This window comes from Sphaerodactylus townsendi, linkage group LG03 (genome assembly GCF_021028975.2).
Source record: "Sphaerodactylus townsendi isolate TG3544 linkage group LG03, MPM_Stown_v2.3, whole genome shotgun sequence".
In the NCBI taxonomy this organism is placed as follows: Eukaryota; Metazoa; Chordata; class Lepidosauria; order Squamata; family Sphaerodactylidae; genus Sphaerodactylus; species Sphaerodactylus townsendi.
In genome coordinates this window covers 37929041-37948003 of record NC_059427.1, presented here as the reverse complement: position 1 = coordinate 37948003, position 18963 = coordinate 37929041, and the positions used below count along the sequence as shown (strand labels likewise).

At 62.8% G+C, this 18963-nt stretch overlaps 1 protein-coding gene across 1 annotated transcript in view; it reads left to right on the top strand.

The window, feature by feature from the left end:
* The window catches only part of LOC125427769 (contactin-3-like), a 259865-nt gene that overhangs the window by 216006 nt on the left and 24896 nt on the right, over nucleotides 1-18963 (top strand). The window contains 3 exon segments of the mRNA XM_048487326.1: nucleotides 2533-2660; nucleotides 5692-5867; nucleotides 6027-6033. Of these exon segments, the coding sequence (XP_048343283.1) occupies nucleotides 2533-2660; nucleotides 5692-5867; nucleotides 6027-6033 (311 nt within the window).

Genomic DNA, 18963 nt, shown 5'->3' with positions numbered 1-18963 from the left:
TTTGCTTTGCGTAATTTCAAAAAGAGTGATTCTTAAATAAAGGCACTTTTTAAAAAACAATCATGCTCTTTCATTTTCTAGACAAGTTTGACTTGCAGATAGCTCAACTCACTTTTCAAGTAGTTTGTTTTAATTAAACAATAGGCTATTTAAAAATATGCCAATCTTTTTTTTTCTTTTACCACATCAGCTGGGGTGGCAACATTATGTTGTGTTGATGTAGCAAGGCAGATAAATGTGTTTCATCTGTGACACTTAAAAAGAATTTGAGATTATTAGAGAGAAGCTTAATCAATATAATTAATAATCACTGCTTGTAATGTTCTTGTGTAGCTACTGTTTCTGCTACCATCAAAACGTGCTCATGTGCAGTATTATAATCTTTGTACTATGCAGTCATTCTTTAACTCCATGAATAATGAGCTCTTGAGTTTGTTATTGAAGGCAGAGACTACTTCATACTCTAAAGGTTGAGGTCCCAACGGGTAGACTATGCGACAGCCTTAACCCCTTCCCCCCCAATTTACCTTCTATTATTTTTTTAATCAAGGACTAGTTGACAACTTTTTTTTCAGTTTTGCTTAAAAAAATTTAAGGACATATTCCTGTACTTTTTGGACTAGAAACTGATGCACTACAAAGACATTCCTGTGTTCAGATTGCTTCAATCCAGTGTGATCAGTGTTCATTCCAATACCCAGAGAGGCCACTTATAGTCCTACCTTTATTGTGAAGTTCTTTTCTGGAGTTTTCTACTTCATTTTTTAAAATAAGGTAATTGGTTGTATAAATAAATCAGACATGAAAACAAGCTGAAAATTAGGATTTGGGGGCAACTCTCTTCTACAAAGAAGCCCAGTACAGAATCTTTCATTCTGCAGATATATGTGGTATATTCACTGGTCATAATTGGTTGTGAAAACTGGTCATCATACTAGATGTAGGGGTGTGATATATTATTTGAAGGGTAGTGATGAGTTGTGATTTTCATGTTGTCACAGAAGGAAATGTTTAAGTGATCACATATATAAACTAACTTTTGCAGACAAAGATTTCTCTTCTAGTATGAATTAATTTGCTTTGTGTTAAACTTATACATTGAGTTGTATCTAGTGCAGGATTGTACAAGGTCCACACAAAGATCGGCAGTCTTCCCAACTTTCCTTTTCCTCCCATGAGCCATTTCCAACCCTGGGGAAATGTATTACCCAATATTTATCTCCATTGGAAACAATAGAGGATGGACAGGGCACGCTGTTTGGACCCCCTGACCCAACCTTTGCCAAACTTGGGGTTCTTCTAAGAAAAATAAGCTGCAGCTTTGATGTAAATTTGGTGCTTCTTTCTTACAAAACAGACCACCCAGAACCTCACAGATATTTCCCATAGGGAAATACCCCAAAATACCCCCAAAAATGGTGCACACCCCTATTTATGACATTAGAGAGGTTACACGTTAAACAACCACAAATGAGATATTACAGAAAAGGGAGCATGAAGGAGACTATTTACTTAACTAATATAAGATCCCTTCAAAAGTGAGCACTGAAACCAGTATGCTCACACAACCTACTACTAAACATGCATCAATTGGAAGCCAAACGTACGCTTTGCAAATAATTTGATAAAACCATGCTTGATTCTGTTCTTCTTGCCTTTCTTTTCTTCATGTCACAAAGGCTGTAGTTACAGGGAGGAGAAAGATTACATTATTATACCATTTGCACTGATAATTGTAGCATATATTACATGTCATATTCAGACACGATTTTCAGAAGGAAAATGTGGTGAGTTTGGATCCCACAATCTGCTGATCTTCCTGGCTTTCACAGGAGGGAATGATTGCCTAACTGGCATTTCTTATAAATGGTGACCTGCATTTTCATTTTATTTTCCAGTGTTTCTTCCTGCAGTTTTCCCCTCTTTCTTGTATTTTTTTTTCTGAAAAAAACCCCATCCTTTTATATTGTAATTTTAGGGCTTATTTCTATACCAGTACCCATAACAATCTCAAAGGGATCATAACCTAATCCTTACCAGATTGTAACCTTTCTGAATGTATGGCTCTGCCTTAGTGTATACTGATAGTACATCTGTGTAAGCAGTACTGTCATCCAAGGTTGATAGAGCTCTACCTTACCCTACCCTACCCTCTGGTGTGAAAGACCCAGCAAAGCCCTTATCTGAGCAGCAGAGTCACCAAACCAGTCCTGTTATCAGTCTGGTAATAGGCTTTGGCTGAGTATTCCTTTCATGCAGACACAATTTGATGCAAGTATGACATTGTGGGAGTTAGTAAAAGGGAGAGAAAGTAAGATATACCTCATGACCAATGGATTCAGCTAGCACATAATTAGCTTTTTTGTGTGACTAGAAAGGAGGAACTGAACCTTTTATTTTACAGATTATTTTTAACACAAGGGAGATTTGCAATGAAGCTGATTTTCTTTTCCAGTTACAGAGTGTAATGGATATGCACATTTCTCTCTGCAATGTTACAATCTTTTTTTTTTTCATCTTTTGTATTTTTAGAACAGTGTTGTTAAAAGATGGAAGCCTACAAATAGCAAATGTGAGTAAATCAGATGTTGGAAGTTATACTTGCCTGGCGGAGAACCAGTTTGGAAAAGCTAGTAGCTCAACAACTTTATTAGTCACAGGTAATTAGAGAGGGAATTATTTTTCAATTGCAAAAATGTGTTAACTAAAAAAAAAATGATTTTTGCCTCTTTTTGGCTTTATTCAAACATAATGATAAAATATGGCTTTCTGTTGCATGATCTTTAGCCTGGCACACTTTCTTTCCTATTCAGTTTATTATATCCCAACCACCAGCTGTATTGTTTTCTTTCTGTTAAGGTCAAATTTACAAATCAAACTTCAATCAGTTAATCACTTTGGAATCCTAGTTTGGAGACAGAGGACATAGTTTGTAATTCAGGTGAAACAGCAAAATTTGGTTCTCAGTGAAAATGGAACTGATTAGTTTTTGAGTCACCCACACACATGCATATTGCCTTGGCACATTGATGTAACAGTGGTCCACAGTTTGCCATGGGGACAATCTCAGCTTGCGTTAGGTCTCAGAACCTTAAGCCAATAAACAGACTCTGAAATATTGATCAGTAGTGTTTATTGTTGAGGCATCAAAGCATCACACTTGGCAAAGCCAGTTCTGGCAAAACTGGCATTCACAGTCCCCTATATTCCCCACTGGAATTCCTCCTCCCGTTTTCCCATGAGTTTGTGAAAAACAGTCTTTGGAGCTAAGGCGCCCCAAAGTTGGCAGCAGATAGCAAGAGAGAGCCACCTGGCTTCCTGCCCCACAAGATAATGGATGTAATTCTTTTCCCATGGGACAGAGGTACCAGGGGAATCCTAGTTGTCTACAAAGCATGTGAAGCCATAAAGTAAAGATCAGAGAAAGAATGTACAGATGGCAGTGGTTATATATAGTAGGCTGGTGACATATATCTTTCTAGCAGCATTGATTTTCTGTCTTAAACAGTTTCACTGAATTGGGAATGTGTCTCAGTCACATAGATAACATCCCCCTGACAGCCTGCTTCCTTCTGAACTCCCCTTGACCTTGCATCTGCAAAAAGGAGCAGGTTTGGGTTTTCCTGAGGTGAAATAAATGTTTGCTTCATATGCTTGAATCCTAAGCTTCGCTTCTCTTTGAGCCACTCTTCAGCCATTGCAGAGGGTGCCCTTCACTGTGCAGCACTTCCCTCAGGTGCTAGATGGTGTCCAGCTCATTGAAAGATGCTGGTCTTCCATGAATGAGAGGCTCATTCCGCACACGCAAAATAATGCACTTTCAAGCTGCTTTCACAACTGTTTTTGCCATTCCGCACAGCTTCAAAGAGCCCTGAAAGCAGCTTGAAAGTGCATTATTTTGCGTGTGCGGAATGAGCCAGAGTTCCTAGTGCTGAAGGAATTCACTGCAGCAGTGGATGATTTGCCCCTGCAATAAGCAGAACAAGAAACAATGCTTATTATTTTATTTTTAGAATTCCTGTCCTGCCTTTTTGACCTTACATGGGCCTTCAAGGCACCTAACAAATTAAAAATGCATAATGGGAGTTGACATAAAAATGCATAACGGGAGTTGGCATGTGACTTGACAGCACTTTCTACCACACAATGGAATTACATTTTAAAACCATTAAAATCACACGCACACCCAAAAGCACACAATTAAAAAAAACCAAGCTAAAATATGTACAAAGCATAAAAACATTGATTGGGGGGAAAGGGATCACTGAGGGAATGGCAAAATAAAAATGGTGGACGATGGCAGCAGAAGGGGAGATGATTCTTCCTGTGGGGAGAGTTCCACAGCTTTGGTGCCCTGACCAGGAAGGTGCTCTCTAAGGTTGCCACCCATTTGATCTCAGAAGACGGAGGCACCCGGAACAGCGTCTGCAGAGATGGTCAGGCAGGTAATAAGGGATTGTTATTATTATTTAATTTTGTTCAATATCACAGTTATCAGTTCTTTAGCTGGTTGTTGTTGTCCTTTCATCACAATGCAAGCCTCACCCAGAGGCCTAGGACATTGTAATGTATCAGCGTAGCATTGGTGCATATTGTTATTTAATTTTGTTTAATATCACAACTGCCAGTTCTTTGGCTGGTTGTTGTTGGCCTTTCATCACAATTCAAGCCTCACCCAGAGGCACAGGACATTGTAATGTATCAGCGTAGTATTTGTGCAGATCTCAGCAGGGCTGCTATTACTGTTGTTTCAGTTTGTTCCCTACCCTTCACGGTAAAGCACAGGTGTCAAACTCACGGCCCTCCAGATGTTATGGACTACAGTTCTCATCATCCCCTGCCAGCATGATGCTGGCAGGGGTGATGGGAACTGTAGTCCATAACGTCTAGAGGGCCACGAGTTTGACACCTATGGAGGGATTAGGTGATCTTTCAGGTATGTTGGTTCCAAATTATAGGTCAACACCAGCACCTTGAATTGTGCCTGGAAACAAATGGGAACAAGTCTAGATGGCCCAAGATTGGTTCCGGCCCCCCTCTCCAGTCAATATCCTGGCTGCAGTACAGTTATCTTTTCCACATTGTGACTTTCTCCATTGTGGTTTTGATGTATTGCAGGTTGGCATAAGAAATTAAATGGCAGTTTTGGGGGAATTTTGTGGAAGCTGCAAATGGCACGTGAAGACCAGCAGATGACACAGAAAAAGATTAGAAACTCAGAAATGCATAAAATATATGTATAGTATTGTATAATATCAACATATTTTATGTTTTAGTACCATAAATATACACAATATCTTTTTTAAGGTTAAAGTTTTTAAAAAACAAACTTATTCTCTGATACAAAGGGAGGACCACCTTTTTTTACATGGATTTCAGGATTGTGGGGGCACTATGCCCCTAACCCTAGCAATGTGGAAGGGATAACTGTATTCTTTACTGCTCCTTGTAAAATAAATTAACTAAATGACTGTAACATGTTCCACTTACTCCAGATAACTAACTATCCAATTGTAAAAGTCTGCTAAGATTCCTGAAAGGTTCCCAGAGTTTTGGCAACTCTTTTGGACAACACCTGTATCCCTGTTTCTTTTACATGCATTTTATAGGAAAATGTTATGGTTTGAACCTTCCATAGTAATGTAGGGCAATAACTAAGCTGCTACAGTTGAATCTTTATGTTTTTCACAGAGCCGACCCGCATAACACAGGGTCCTTCAAATATGGATGTTACTGTAGGGGAAAGTGTAATCCTGCCTTGCCAAGTTCAGCATGACCCCTTACTGGACATCAGCTTCACGTGGTATTTCAACAATGCATTGACCGACTTCAGAAAAGATGCATCTCATTTTGAGAGAGTAGGCGGGGTAAGTTGTAAAGCTTTCCTTTTGGAAGTTGTATGTAGATCTCCCTGACCAAGCAAATATGTTAACATTATACTTCCTGCTAAGGTGGTAGAAAATAACTGTGTTAGCTGGCTGTTCTAATCCAGCAGGGCTCTTCTTAAGTTTTTGTTTTGTTTTCAGGTTATCAGTGAGTTTAGCTGTCTCATAATTACAATGTATCTCTAATTATGGGGATAGGATGGGGTAGCACTGTATTATTATCTGTTTAAAAAAAGAACATTATCTTTTAAAAGACTAAGGCCGTTTCCACATGGGCCTCTATGCGCCCCCACGCCGGCAAGAATTCTGGGGGTGGAGGCCGTTCGCACGCAAGCGTGCGAGCAGCCCCAGCAGAGGCTGCCACAGGAGAGGGGTCGGAGGAGGGTCCCAGGAGGACAGCGAGGTCGGGGAGGACAGCGAGGAGTGGACCCCTAGGAGGCCAGCAGGACGACGACAGTGAGAGGTAAGTGGGAGAGGGAAGGGGGAACAGCGTGTTCCTGGCGATGCTGTTCGCACCGCGCCGCCAGGAAGACGCTGTTCCCTCAAAAACAGCCCTTTAAAGGGTTGTTTTTTAGGACGGCCTGACGCCGCCCTGAGGGAGGGGAAGGGCAGCCAGGTCGGCGCTGCTGCGTTTCAGCAGCGCTGCCTGTGCGAACGGCGGCCTGGGGGCAGCGTTTTTACCGCCCCCAGGCCGCCGTTTTTGGCCCATGCGGAAACGGCCTCTATTATTTTATTTTGTCAATATTTCATACGCAGACATTGGTAGGTTGGTTAGTAGTCCTTGAAGCTATTATGAATGTTGTTCAAGAGAGCTTCTAACCTGATAAGGCAGGGAGTGATGATGCAAAAAAACTCAGCAATTGAGGTGACGATATTTCCTTTCATGTGGTGACTGAAATTGCAAACCCATTCTAGCTAGTATAAGGTGAATGTAATCAGGAATCTTCCTCCCAGACAACCTGTAATACTAAAGATGAGATATTTTGTGAGAAAAATACCTGAAACTGTAGAGTGTAGAGATAGTCATCCAGTTTTCTTAACAAGTTTGTTATAAAAATTTCAGCAGTCCTGTCTGTTAGTGATTATTTGAGCGGGGGGCAGAACCAACCCCAGCTCTGATAAGATTCCCCAGTGTCTGACATACTCCTTAGTATGCTGTTCTATGATTCAGGCATCTTTGGAAAAAGCAGAACCAAGTTCTCAGCAAGAGTTTCTAATGTGAATTAGATGATTCTGTAATGTGACATAGTTTTAACATTAGATTAGAAAGTCATGGTCCTTAGACTCTCTAATGTAATACAGATACCTAAATCATGTATTTGATCTGCTTAACAGTCTGAGGGTATGAAGATAACTCTCATTAGATTGCAAAATACAATCAAATTAGATTCAGCGGTCATCCCTAATTAATTGGCAATTTGCTTATTCTGCACAACGTATTTTATTGTAGGTCAACACAAACTTGTGCCATTTTATTTCCAAAGTTATAATGTAAATTCGATATCACAACATAAGAATAGGGTTTAGCCTTTGGTTTTACCATCAAAATAAAAACAAGAATTTTACTGAGCCAAGTATTAGCTATCATAAATGGAGAGTGGAAGAGCTATAATGATTTGCTTTTGATGAAAATTGTTCTATTATTTTTACTTAACAGTACAGTAAATAGACTCCCGTAATATCCTGATCTAATCCTGAATGTCTCCTATGTATTGCATTCAGCTTACAGTTCCTTTTGCTTTTGGAAGGCAAGGAGGAAAATAGCACAGCTGGCATCAGTGCCTTGTGATTTCTGAATAAGTCAAAAAAATTTAAAAAGGAATCTTGTCGCATCTTGAAAAATGAAAGATCTGTTTTGACATTTAAGGTGCCCCAAGTTTCATTTTCAGTTTTATTGCAGTAGACTGATATAGGTATCCCCTTTGTCCCAAGGAATACCAAAAAGCAACTTTCCTTCAGCTGTTAATTACTCCAAGATGTTGTTGGAGCTTGGACTCATTCCGCACATGCAGAATAATGCACTTTCAAACTGCTTTCAGTGCTCTTTGAAGCTGTGCGGAATGGCAAGATCCACTTGCAAACAGTTGTGAAAGTGGTTTGAAAATGCATTATTTTGCGTGTGCGGAAGGGGCCTTTGGAGTCATTGGGCATTTGTGGGAAGAAAGATACTGCTCTTTTTTGGAAGGCTTTTTTGTCTGCTTGCAGTTTAATATTTAGGCCATTTAATTTTAATTTCTGACATTCCTATGTCTTAACCATTTTTCTGTTTATTGATATTGTAATTGCCTTGTAAGCCATGTGAAAAGCTCTGTGGTGCTGAGGTAATTTTTTTAACTAATGAAAAGTTTCCCCTTTTTACAATAAATGTATCTGTCCCCAAAAATATGTTCTTATCTGTCTGAACAAGTTAAGAATAATAGTGATAGGTACTTGTCTAATTGAACTGTGTATTCAAAGGGCTGGGAACAACATTTTTATGAATGGCTTTATTCTACTAATGAAGGATTCCTTTTGTTGCATGCAGTGTAGTTTAGCTTCCCCTTTCATCAGCATCTCAAACAATCCTAAAGGTCACAGCCCTCCACCTAATGAGGCCTAATGATTGGCCCACCAGAGAAAAAGTCAGCCACCTTCATTACCATGGGCACCTTGAAACACGGTGGCATTTGCCTCTCCAGATTTTAGCCAATATTAATTGCACAAGGTCCTAGTTAGCATTTTTCGGAGATCTTTTGGTTTTCTATTTAGTAAGACTGAATTCTTAATTTTTCAGATCATTTTTTAGCAAGTGACTGTTTTTGCTGATAAATTCTATAGGATGAAATTATATGCACTGCTGTTATACAGTACTGTATTTTACTGTTTCACGTCTAAAACTTAATTTCAAGCTATCTTTTAACCTAAATGGTCAACAAGATGCTTGCCTGTCCTGTTCATTTTTCTAAAAATTAAAAGTGATTATAACCTCAAGGATAAGTCATGTCACACTAACCTTATCTCCTTTCTTTAAAAAGAGTGTTACTACTTTGTTGGATCAGGGGAATGCTGTGGACATGGTTTAAATTGATTTCATTAAGCCTTTTGATAAGGTTCCACATGATATTCTTGTTGACAAGTAAAGTGTGGTTTGGATCCCACTACTGTTAGGTAAATTTGTAACTGATTGACAGATTGCATCCAAAGAGTAAATGGTTCCTCATCCTTTTGGAGAGGAGTGACTGGAGCGGGACTCTCTCAAGATGTGCTTTTGATTTTCATGTGCTGTGGCCAACCTCCACCAAATTTGGTGACCTTAGATGGAGAAATAGGGGAGATGTCCATTAAATTTGCAGATCATATTTATTTATTTAATCCTATTTCTAACCACGGTGTCAGGAATAACCCCTGGTTTGCCATCTATCAAGTGATAAAGCTGGGCATTACACACCTATTGGTGGCACTCCAGCCTACAAATCTTGACTAGCTTGGCAAGGAGTTGCATATTCATATTAAAAAGCATTGGGGAGGATCCCTCCTGAGGCACCTCACACATTGAGGGATGCCATATTGAGACCCTCTCTGCTAACAGTACCCTCTGTCCCTGACTTTGGAGGAATGAGATCAACCACTGTAAGGCTGTCTCTCAAAACTCTTCAAACATGGCAGTGAAGATCATGGTTAATTATGTTGAATGCTGCTGATAATTCAGGTAACAACAATAGAACTTACACACCTCCATCCAACTGTTGGTGGATATCATCTATGTGGACAACCAGCATAGTCTCTGGTCCATAACCAAGCTGAAAGTCACCAGTCTCTCTACCAATCTACCTTACCAGGAACAATAAATTTGAAACTTGGTGGCACATGGCCAGATCAGTTAGATCTAATGCTGACTTTTTCAGGATAGGCTTCACTATCAGTTCCTTTAATGACTTGGGAAGGCCCCCAAACCAAGAGACAGGTTAATAATAACTCTCAGGGGGCTTCATACTCCCTCTGCACTGTCCTTAACCAGCCAGGAAGAACATGAATCCAGAGTAGGTGCATTCATGCCAACCAGCCAGGATCCTGTTGACTTTTGGCTTGCAAGAACCAATTGTACTGATCAGCATAGGGCAGGAAGATGGCCAGGGAGGCTCCATTTCACTTACTGTGCCAAAATTGACCAGGAGGTTGCAGCAAAGCAACAAGATTTTGTCTGAAAAATAACTTGCAACTGCCTAATCACTAATCCTTTGGGAACGTCCAGAAGGACAGATCAGAGGCCAAACTACTGTGAACAGTTGTGCTGGGTAACAGCTGGAAAATGCAGTAGTGGCTGAATAATATGCCTTTTTGTAGCCTTTACTGCCATCTCATAGGTTTTCAAAAATACTGTAGATGTTCTTGCAGCTTTGGCATGAATACACTGCCAAACTTGCTCTAACTGTCTTTGTGCACATTTTTTTAACCTCTCAGCTCTTCTGTGTAATATAGAGCTAGTTTTATAGAACGGAATGGAGAGGACATCGGGGAGCAACTCTGTCAGTAGCCTCAGAAAGATGCTGATGCCAGTCATTCATAAGCACATCTAACGAATCTCTGAAGGGTGCGGGGTCCTGAAAAGCATTTTGGAAAGCAGGTGGATCCATAAGTCTCCACAGGCACGCATATATCTGCTTGTTGCCCCTGGGGGAAGGGGCAGCCAGATGGGCCTTAAGGACAAAATGATTTGACCAAGACACCCATTCACTCTGAATCAGACGCAGATCTACACATACCGCAAAAACCAAATCTAGCATGTGGCCCACTTGATATGCAAAACCTGATACAACTTGGGAGACTCTTAATCTCAGGGGTGGGAATTGACCTGAAGGAAAAATGAGCACTGCCAGCCCTCCCAACCATTTCTCAGGACTGAGGAGGACCTGAAAAACGTGGGGGAGTTAGGTTTGTGAGGTCTGTCGCTAAATTGGAAAAGGTAGCAAATGCATTAGAAGACAGAATCAAAATTCAGGATGATCTCAACTGGCTGGAAAACTACCAGAAAGTATTTCAGCAGAGATAAATGTGAAGGTCTACATCATAGGTGTCAAACTCGTGGCCCTCCAGATGTTATGGATTACAGTGGGTGGGGGGGGGGGGGGGTGGGGGGGGGGGGGGGTGGGGGGGGGGGGGGGTGGGGGGGGGGGGGGGTGGGGGGGGGGGGGGGTGGGGGGGGGGGGGGGTGGGGGGGGGGGGGGGTGGGGGGGGGGGGGGGTGGGGGGGGGGGGGGGTGGGGGGGGGGGGGGGTGGGGGGGGGGGGGGGTGGGGGGGGGGGGGGGTGGGGGGGGGGGGGGGTGGGGGGGGGGGGGGGTGGGGGGGGGGGGGGGTGGGGGGGGGGGGGGGTGGGGGGGGGGGGGGGTGGGGGGGGGGGGGGGTGGGGGGGGGGGGGGGTGGGGGGGGGGGGGGGTGGGGGGGGGGGGGGGTGGGGGGGGGGGGGGGTGGGGGGGGGGGGGGGTGGGGGGGGGGGGGGGTGGGGGGGGGGGGGGGTGGGGGGGGGGGGGGGTGGGGGGGGGGGGGGGTGGGGGGGGGGGGGGGTGGGGGGGGGGGGGGGTGGGGGGGGGGGGGGGTGGGGGGGGGGGGGGGTGGGGGGGGGGGGGGGTGGGGGGGGGGGGGGGTGGGGGGGGGGGGGGGTGGGGGGGGGGGGGGGTGGGGGGGGGGGGGGGTGGGGGGGGGGGGGGGTGGGGGGGGGGGGGGGTGGGGGGGGGGGGGGGTGGGGGGGGGGGGGGGTGGGGGGGGGGGGGGGTGGGGGGGGGGGGGGGTGGGGGGGGGGGGGGGTGGGGGGGGGGGGGGGTGGGGGGGGGGGGGGGTGGGGGGGGGGGGGGGTGGGGGGGGGGGGGGGTGGGGGGGGGGGGGGGTGGGGGGGGGGGGGGGTGGGGGGGGGGGGGGGTGGGGGGGGGGGGGGGTGGGGGGGGGGGGGGGTGGGGGGGGGGGGGGGTGGGGGGGGGGGGGGGTGGGGGGGGGGGGGGGTGGGGGGGGGGGGGGGTGGGGGGGGGGGGGGGTGGGGGGGGGGGGGGGTGGGGGGGGGGGGGGGTGGGGGGGGGGGGGGGTGGGGGGGGGGGGGGGTGGGGGGGGGGGGGGGTGGGGGGGGGGGGGGGTGGGGGGGGGGGGGGGTGGGGGGGGGGGGGGGTGGGGGGGGGGGGGGGTGGGGGGGGGGGGGGGTGGGGGGGGGGGGGGGTGGGGGGGGGGGGGGGTGGGGGGGGGGGGGGGTGGGGGGGGGGGGGGGTGGGGGGGGGGGGGGGTGGGGGGGGGGGGGGGTGGGGGGGGGGGGGGGTGGGGGGGGGGGGGGGTGGGGGGGGGGGGGGGTGGGGGGGGGGGGGGGTGGGGGGGGGGGGGGGTGGGGGGGGGGGGGGGTGGGGGGGGGGGGGGGTGGGGGGGGGGGGGGGTGGGGGGGGGGGGGGGTGGGGGGGGGGGGGGGTGGGGGGGGGGGGGGGTGGGGGGGGGGGGGGGTGGGGGGGGGGGGGGGTGGGGGGGGGGGGGGGTGGGGGGGGGGGGGGGTGGGGGGGGGGGGGGGTGGGGGGGGGGGGGGGTGGGGGGGGGGGGGGGTGGGGGGGGGGGGGGGTGGGGGGGGGGGGGGGTGGGGGGGGGGGGGGGTGGGGGGGGGGGGGGGTGGGGGGGGGGGGGGGTGGGGGGGGGGGGGGGTGGGGGGGGGGGGGGGTGGGGGGGGGGGGGGGTGGGGGGGGGGGGGGGTGGGGGGGGGGGGGGGTGGGGGGGGGGGGGGGTGGGGGGGGGGGGGGGTGGGGGGGGGGGGGGGTGGGGGGGGGGGGGGGTGGGGGGGGGGGGGGGTGGGGGGGGGGGGGGGTGGGGGGGGGGGGGGGTGGGGGGGGGGGGGGGTGGGGGGGGGGGGGGGTGGGGGGGGGGGGGGGTGGGGGGGGGGGGGGGTGGGGGGGGGGGGGGGTGGGGGGGGGGGGGGGTGGGGGGGGGGGGGGGTGGGGGGGGGGGGGGGTGGGGGGGGGGGGGGGTGGGGGGGGGGGGGGGTGGGGGGGGGGGGGGGTGGGGGGGGGGGGGGGTGGGGGGGGGGGGGGGTGGGGGGGGGGGGGGGTGGGGGGGGGGGGGGGTGGGGGGGGGGGGGGGTGGGGGGGGGGGGGGGTGGGGGGGGGGGGGGGTGGGGGGGGGGGGGGGTGGGGGGGGGGGGGGGTGGGGGGGGGGGGGGGTGGGGGGGGGGGGGGGTGGGGGGGGGGGGGGGTGGGGGGGGGGGGGGGTGGGGGGGGGGGGGGGTGGGGGGGGGGGGGGGTGGGGGGGGGGGGGGGTGGGGGGGGGGGGGGGTGGGGGGGGGGGGGGGTGGGGGGGGGGGGGGGTGGGGGGGGGGGGGGGTGGGGGGGGGGGGGGGTGGGGGGGGGGGGGGGTGGGGGGGGGGGGGGGTGGGGGGGGGGGGGGGTGGGGGGGGGGGGGGGTGGGGGGGGGGGGGGGTGGGGGGGGGGGGGGGTGGGGGGGGGGGGGGGTGGGGGGGGGGGGGGGTGGGGGGGGGGGGGGGTGGGGGGGGGGGGGGGTGGGGGGGGGGGGGGGTGGGGGGGGGGGGGGGTGGGGGGGGGGGGGGGTGGGGGGGGGGGGGGGTGGGGGGGGGGGGGGGTGGGGGGGGGGGGGGGTGGGGGGGGGGGGGGGTGGGGGGGGGGGGGGGTGGGGGGGGGGGGGGGTGGGGGGGGGGGGGGGTGGGGGGGGGGGGGGGTGGGGGGGGGGGGGGGTGGGGGGGGGGGGGGGTGGGGGGGGGGGGGGGTGGGGGGGGGGGGGGGTGGGGGGGGGGGGGGGTGGGGGGGGGGGGGGGTGGGGGGGGGGGGGGGTGGGGGGGGGGGGGGGTGGGGGGGGGGGGGGGTGGGGGGGGGGGGGGGTGGGGGGGGGGGGGGGTGGGGGGGGGGGGGGGTGGGGGGGGGGGGGGGTGGGGGGGGGGGGGGGTGGGGGGGGGGGGGGGTGGGGGGGGGGGGGGGTGGGGGGGGGGGGGGGTGGGGGGGGGGGGGGGTGGGGGGGGGGGGGGGTGGGGGGGGGGGGGGGTGGGGGGGGGGGGGGGTGGGGGGGGGGGGGGGTGGGGGGGGGGGGGGGTGGGGGGGGGGGGGGGTGGGGGGGGGGGGGGGTGGGGGGGGGGGGGGGTGGGGGGGGGGGGGGGTGGGGGGGGGGGGGGGTGGGGGGGGGGGGGGGTGGGGGGGGGGGGGGGTGGGGGGGGGGGGGGGTGGGGGGGGGGGGGGGTGGGGGGGGGGGGGGGTGGGGGGGGGGGGGGGTGGGGGGGGGGGGGGGTGGGGGGGGGGGGGGGTGGGGGGGGGGGGGGGTGGGGGGGGGGGGGGGTGGGGGGGGGGGGGGGTGGGGGGGGGGGGGGGTGGGGGGGGGGGGGGGTGGGGGGGGGGGGGGGTGGGGGGGGGGGGGGGTGGGGGGGGGGGGGGGTGGGGGGGGGGGGGGGTGGGGGGGGGGGGGGGTGGGGGGGGGGGGGGGTGGGGGGGGGGGGGGGTGGGGGGGGGGGGGGGTGGGGGGGGGGGGGGGTGGGGGGGGGGGGGGGTGGGGGGGGGGGGGGGTGGGGGGGGGGGGGGGTGGGGGGGGGGGGGGGTGGGGGGGGGGGGGGGTGGGGGGGGGGGGGGGTGGGGGGGGGGGGGGGTGGGGGGGGGGGGGGGTGGGGGGGGGGGGGGGTGGGGGGGGGGGGGGGTGGGGGGGGGGGGGGGTGGGGGGGGGGGGGGGTGGGGGGGGGGGGGGGTGGGGGGGGGGGGGGGTGGGGGGGGGGGGGGGTGGGGGGGGGGGGGGGTGGGGGGGGGGGGGGGTGGGGGGGGGGGGGGGTGGGGGGGGGGGGGGGTGGGGGGGGGGGGGGGTGGGGGGGGGGGGGGGTGGGGGGGGGGGGGGGTGGGGGGGGGGGGGGGTGGGGGGGGGGGGGGGTGGGGGGGGGGGGGGGTGGGGGGGGGGGGGGGTGGGGGGGGGGGGGGGTGGGGGGGGGGGGGGGTGGGGGGGGGGGGGGGTGGGGGGGGGGGGGGGTGGGGGGGGGGGGGGGTGGGGGGGGGGGGGGGTGGGGGGGGGGGGGGGTGGGGGGGGGGGGGGGTGGGGGGGGGGGGGGGTGGGGGGGGGGGGGGGTGGGGGGGGGGGGGGGTGGGGGGGGGGGGGGGTGGGGGGGGGGGGGGGTGGGGGGGGGGGGGGGTGGGGGGGGGGGGGGGTGGGGGGGGGGGGGGGTGGGGGGGGGGGGGGGTGGGGGGGGGGGGGGGTGGGGGGGGGGGGGGGTGGGGGGGGGGGGGGGTGGGGGGGGGGGGGGGTGGGGGGGGGGGGGGGTGGGGGGGGGGGGGGGTGGGGGGGGGGGGGGGTGGGGGGGGGGGGGGGTGGGGGGGGGGGGGGGTGGGGGGGGGGGGGGGTGGGGGGGGGGGGGGGTGGGGGGGGGGGGGGGTGGGGGGGGGGGGGGGTGGGGGGGGGGGGGGGTGGGGGGGGGGGGGGGTGGGGGGGGGGGGGGGTGGGGGGGGGGGGGGGTGGGGGGGGGGGGGGGTGGGGGGGGGGGGGGGTGGGGGGGGGGGGGGGTGGGGGGGGGGGGGGGTGGGGGGGGGGGGGGGTGGGGGGGGGGGGGGGTGGGGGGGGGGGGGGGTGGGGGGGGGGGGGGGTGGGGGGGGGGGGGGGTGGGGGGGGGGGGGGGTGGGGGGGGGGGGGGGTGGGGGGGGGGGGGGGTGGGGGGGGGGGGGGGTGGGGGGGGGGGGGGGTGGGGGGGGGGGGGGGTGGGGGGGGGGGGGGGTGGGGGGGGGGGGGGGTGGGGGGGGGGGGGGGTGGGGGGGGGGGGGGGTGGGGGGGGGGGGGGGTGGGGGGGGGGGGGGGTGGGGGGGGGGGGGGGTGGGGGGGGGGGGGGGTGGGGGGGGGGGGGGGTGGGGGGGGGGGGGGGTGGGGGGGGGGGGGGGTGGGGGGGGGGGGGGGTGGGGGGGGGGGGGGGTGGGGGGGGGGGGGGGTGGGGGGGGGGGGGGGTGGGGGGGGGGGGGGGTGGGGGGGGGGGGGGGTGGGGGGGGGGGGGGGTGGGGGGGGGGGGGGGTGGGGGGGGGGGGGGGTGGGGGGGGGGGGGGGTGGGGGGGGGGGGGGGTGGGGGGGGGGGGGGGTGGGGGGGGGGGGGGGTGGGGGGGGGGGGGGGTGGGGGGGGGGGGGGGTGGGGGGGGGGGGGGGTGGGGGGGGGGGGGGGTGGGGGGGGGGGGGGGTGGGGGGGGGGGGGGGTGGGGGGGGGGGGGGGTGGGGGGGGGGGGGGGTGGGGGGGGGGGGGGGTGGGGGGGGGGGGGGGTGGGGGGGGGGGGGGGTGGGGGGGGGGGGGGGTGGGGGGGGGGGGGGGTGGGGGGGGGGGGGGGTGGGGGGGGGGGGGGGTGGGGGGGGGGGGGGGTGGGGGGGGGGGGGGGTGGGGGGGGGGGGGGGTGGGGGGGGGGGGGGGTGGGGGGGGGGGGGGGTGGGGGGGGGGGGGGGTGGGGGGGGGGGGGGGTGGGGGGGGGGGGGGGTGGGGGGGGGGGGGGGTGGGGGGGGGGGGGGGTGGGGGGGGGGGGGGGTGGGGGGGGGGGGGGGTGGGGGGGGGGGGGGGTGGGGGGGGGGGGGGGTGGGGGGGGGGGGGGGTGGGGGGGGGGGGGGGTGGGGGGGGGGGGGGGTGGGGGGGGGGGGGGGTGGGGGGGGGGGGGGGTGGGGGGGGGGGGGGGTGGGGGGGGGGGGGGGTGGGGGGGGGGGGGGGTGGGGGGGGGGGGGGGTGGGGGGGGGGGGGGGTGGGGGGGGGGGGGGGTGGGGGGGGGGGGGGGTGGGGGGGGGGGGGGGTGGGGGGGGGGGGGGGTGGGGGGGGGGGGGGGTGGGGGGGGGGGGGGGTGGGGGGGGGGGGGGGTGGGGGGGGGGGGGGGTGGGGGGGGGGGGGGGTGGGGGGGGGGGGGGGTGGGGGGGGGGGGGGGTGGGGGGGGGGGGGGGTGGGGGGGGGGGGGGGTGGGGGGGGGGGGGGGTGGGGGGGGGGGGGGGTGGGGGGGGGGGGGGGTGGGGGGGGGGGGGGGTGGGGGGGGGGGGGGGTGGGGGGGGGGGGGGGTGGGGGGGGGGGGGGGTGGGGGGGGGGGGGGGTGGGGGGGGGGGGGGGTGGGGGGGGGGGGGGGTGGGGGGGGGGGGGGGTGGGGGGGGGGGGGGGTGGGGGGGGGGGGGGGTGGGGGGGGGGGGGGGTGGGGGGGGGGGGGGGTGGGGGGGGGGGGGGGTGGGGGGGGGGGGGGGTGGGGGGGGGGGGGGGTGGGGGGGGGGGGGGGTGGGGGGGGGGGGGGGTGGGGGGGGGGGGGGGTGGGGGGGGGGGGGGGTGGGGGGGGGGGGGGGTGGGGGGGGGGGGGGGTGGGGGGGGGGGGGGGTGGGGGGGGGGGGGGGTGGGGGGGGGGGGGGGTGGGGGGGGGGGGGGGTGGGGGGGGGGGGGGGTGGGGGGGGGGGGGGGTGGGGGGGGGGGGGGGTGGGGGGGGGGGGGGGTGGGGGGGGGGGGGGGTGGGGGGGGGGGGGGGTGGGGGGGGGGGGGGGTGGGGGGGGGGGGGGGTGGGGGGGGGGGGGGGTGGGGGGGGGGGGGGGTGGGGGGGGGGGGGGGTGGGGGGGGGGGGGGGTGGGGGGGGGGGGGGGTGGGGGGGGGGGGGGGTGGGGGGGGGGGGGGGTGGGGGGGGGGGGGGGTGGGGGGGGGGGGGGGTGGGGGGGGGGGGGGGTGGGGGGGGGGGGGGGTGGGGGGGGGGGGGGGTGGGGGGGGGGGGGGGTGGGGGGGGGGGGGGGTGGGGGGGGGGGGGGGTGGGGGGGGGGGGGGGTGGGGGGGGGGGGGGGTGGGGGGGGGGGGGGGTGGGGGGGGGGGGGGGTGGGGGGGGGGGGGGGTGGGGGGGGGGGGGGGTGGGGGGGGGGGGGGGTGGGGGGGGGGGGGGGTGGGGGGGGGGGGGGGTGGGGGGGGGGGGGGGTGGGGGGGGGGGGGGGTGGGGGGGGGGGGGGGTGGGGGGGGGGGGGGGTGGGGGGGGGGGGGGGTGGGGGGGGGGGGGGGTGGGGGGGGGGGGGGGTGGGGGGGGGGGGGGGTGGGGGGGGGGGGGGGTGGGGGGGGGGGGGGGTGGGGGGGGGGGGGGGTGGGGGGGGGGGGGGGTGGGGGGGGGGGGGGGTGGGGGGGGGGGGGGGTGGGGGGGGGGGGGGGTGGGGGGGGGGGGGGGTGGGGGGGGGGGGGGGTGGGGGGGGGGGGGGGTGGGGGGGGGGGGGGGTGGGGGGGGGGGGGGGTGGGGGGGGGGGGGGGTGGGGGGGGGGGGGGGTGGGGGGGGGGGGGGGTGGGGGGGGGGGGGGGTGGGGGGGGGGGGGGGTGGGGGGGGGGGGGGGTGGGGGGGGGGGGGGGTGGGGGGGGGGGGGGGTGGGGGGGGGGGGGGGTGGGGGGGGGGGGGGGTGGGGGGGGGGGGGGGTGGGGGGGGGGGGGGGTGGGGGGGGGGGGGGGTGGGGGGGGGGGGGGGTGGGGGGGGGGGGGGGTGGGGGGGGGGGGGGGTGGGGGGGGGGGGGGGTGGGGGGGGGGGGGGGTGGGGGGGGGGGGGGGTGGGGGGGGGGGGGGGTGGGGGGGGGGGGGGGTGGGGGGGGGGGGGGGTGGGGGGGGGGGGGGGTGGGGGGGGGGGGGGGTGGGGGGGGGGGGGGGTGGGGGGGGGGGGGGGTGGGGGGGGGGGGGGGTGGGGGGGGGGGGGGGTGGGGGGGGGGGGGGGTGGGGGGGGGGGGGGGTGGGGGGGGGGGGGGGTGGGGGGGGGGGGGGGTGGGGGGGGGGGGGGGTGGGGGGGGGGGGGGGTGGGGGGGGGGGGGGGTGGGGGGGGGGGGGGGTGGGGGGGGGGGGGGGTGGGGGGGGGGGGGGGTGGGGGGGGGGGGGGGTGGGGGGGGGGGGGGGTGGGGGGGGGGGGGGGTGGGGGGGGGGGGGGGTGGGGGGGGGGGGGGGTGGGGGGGGGGGGGGGTGGGGGGGGGGGGGGGTGGGGGGGGGGGGGGGTGGGGGGGGGGGGGGGTGGGGGGGGGGGGGGGTGGGGGGGGGGGGGGGTGGGGGGGGGGGGGGGTGGGGGGGGGGGGGGGTGGGGGGGGGGGGGGGTGGGGGGGGGGGGGGGTGGGGGGGGGGGGGGGTGGGGGGGGGGGGGGGTGGGGGGGGGGGGGGGTGGGGGGGGGGGGGGGT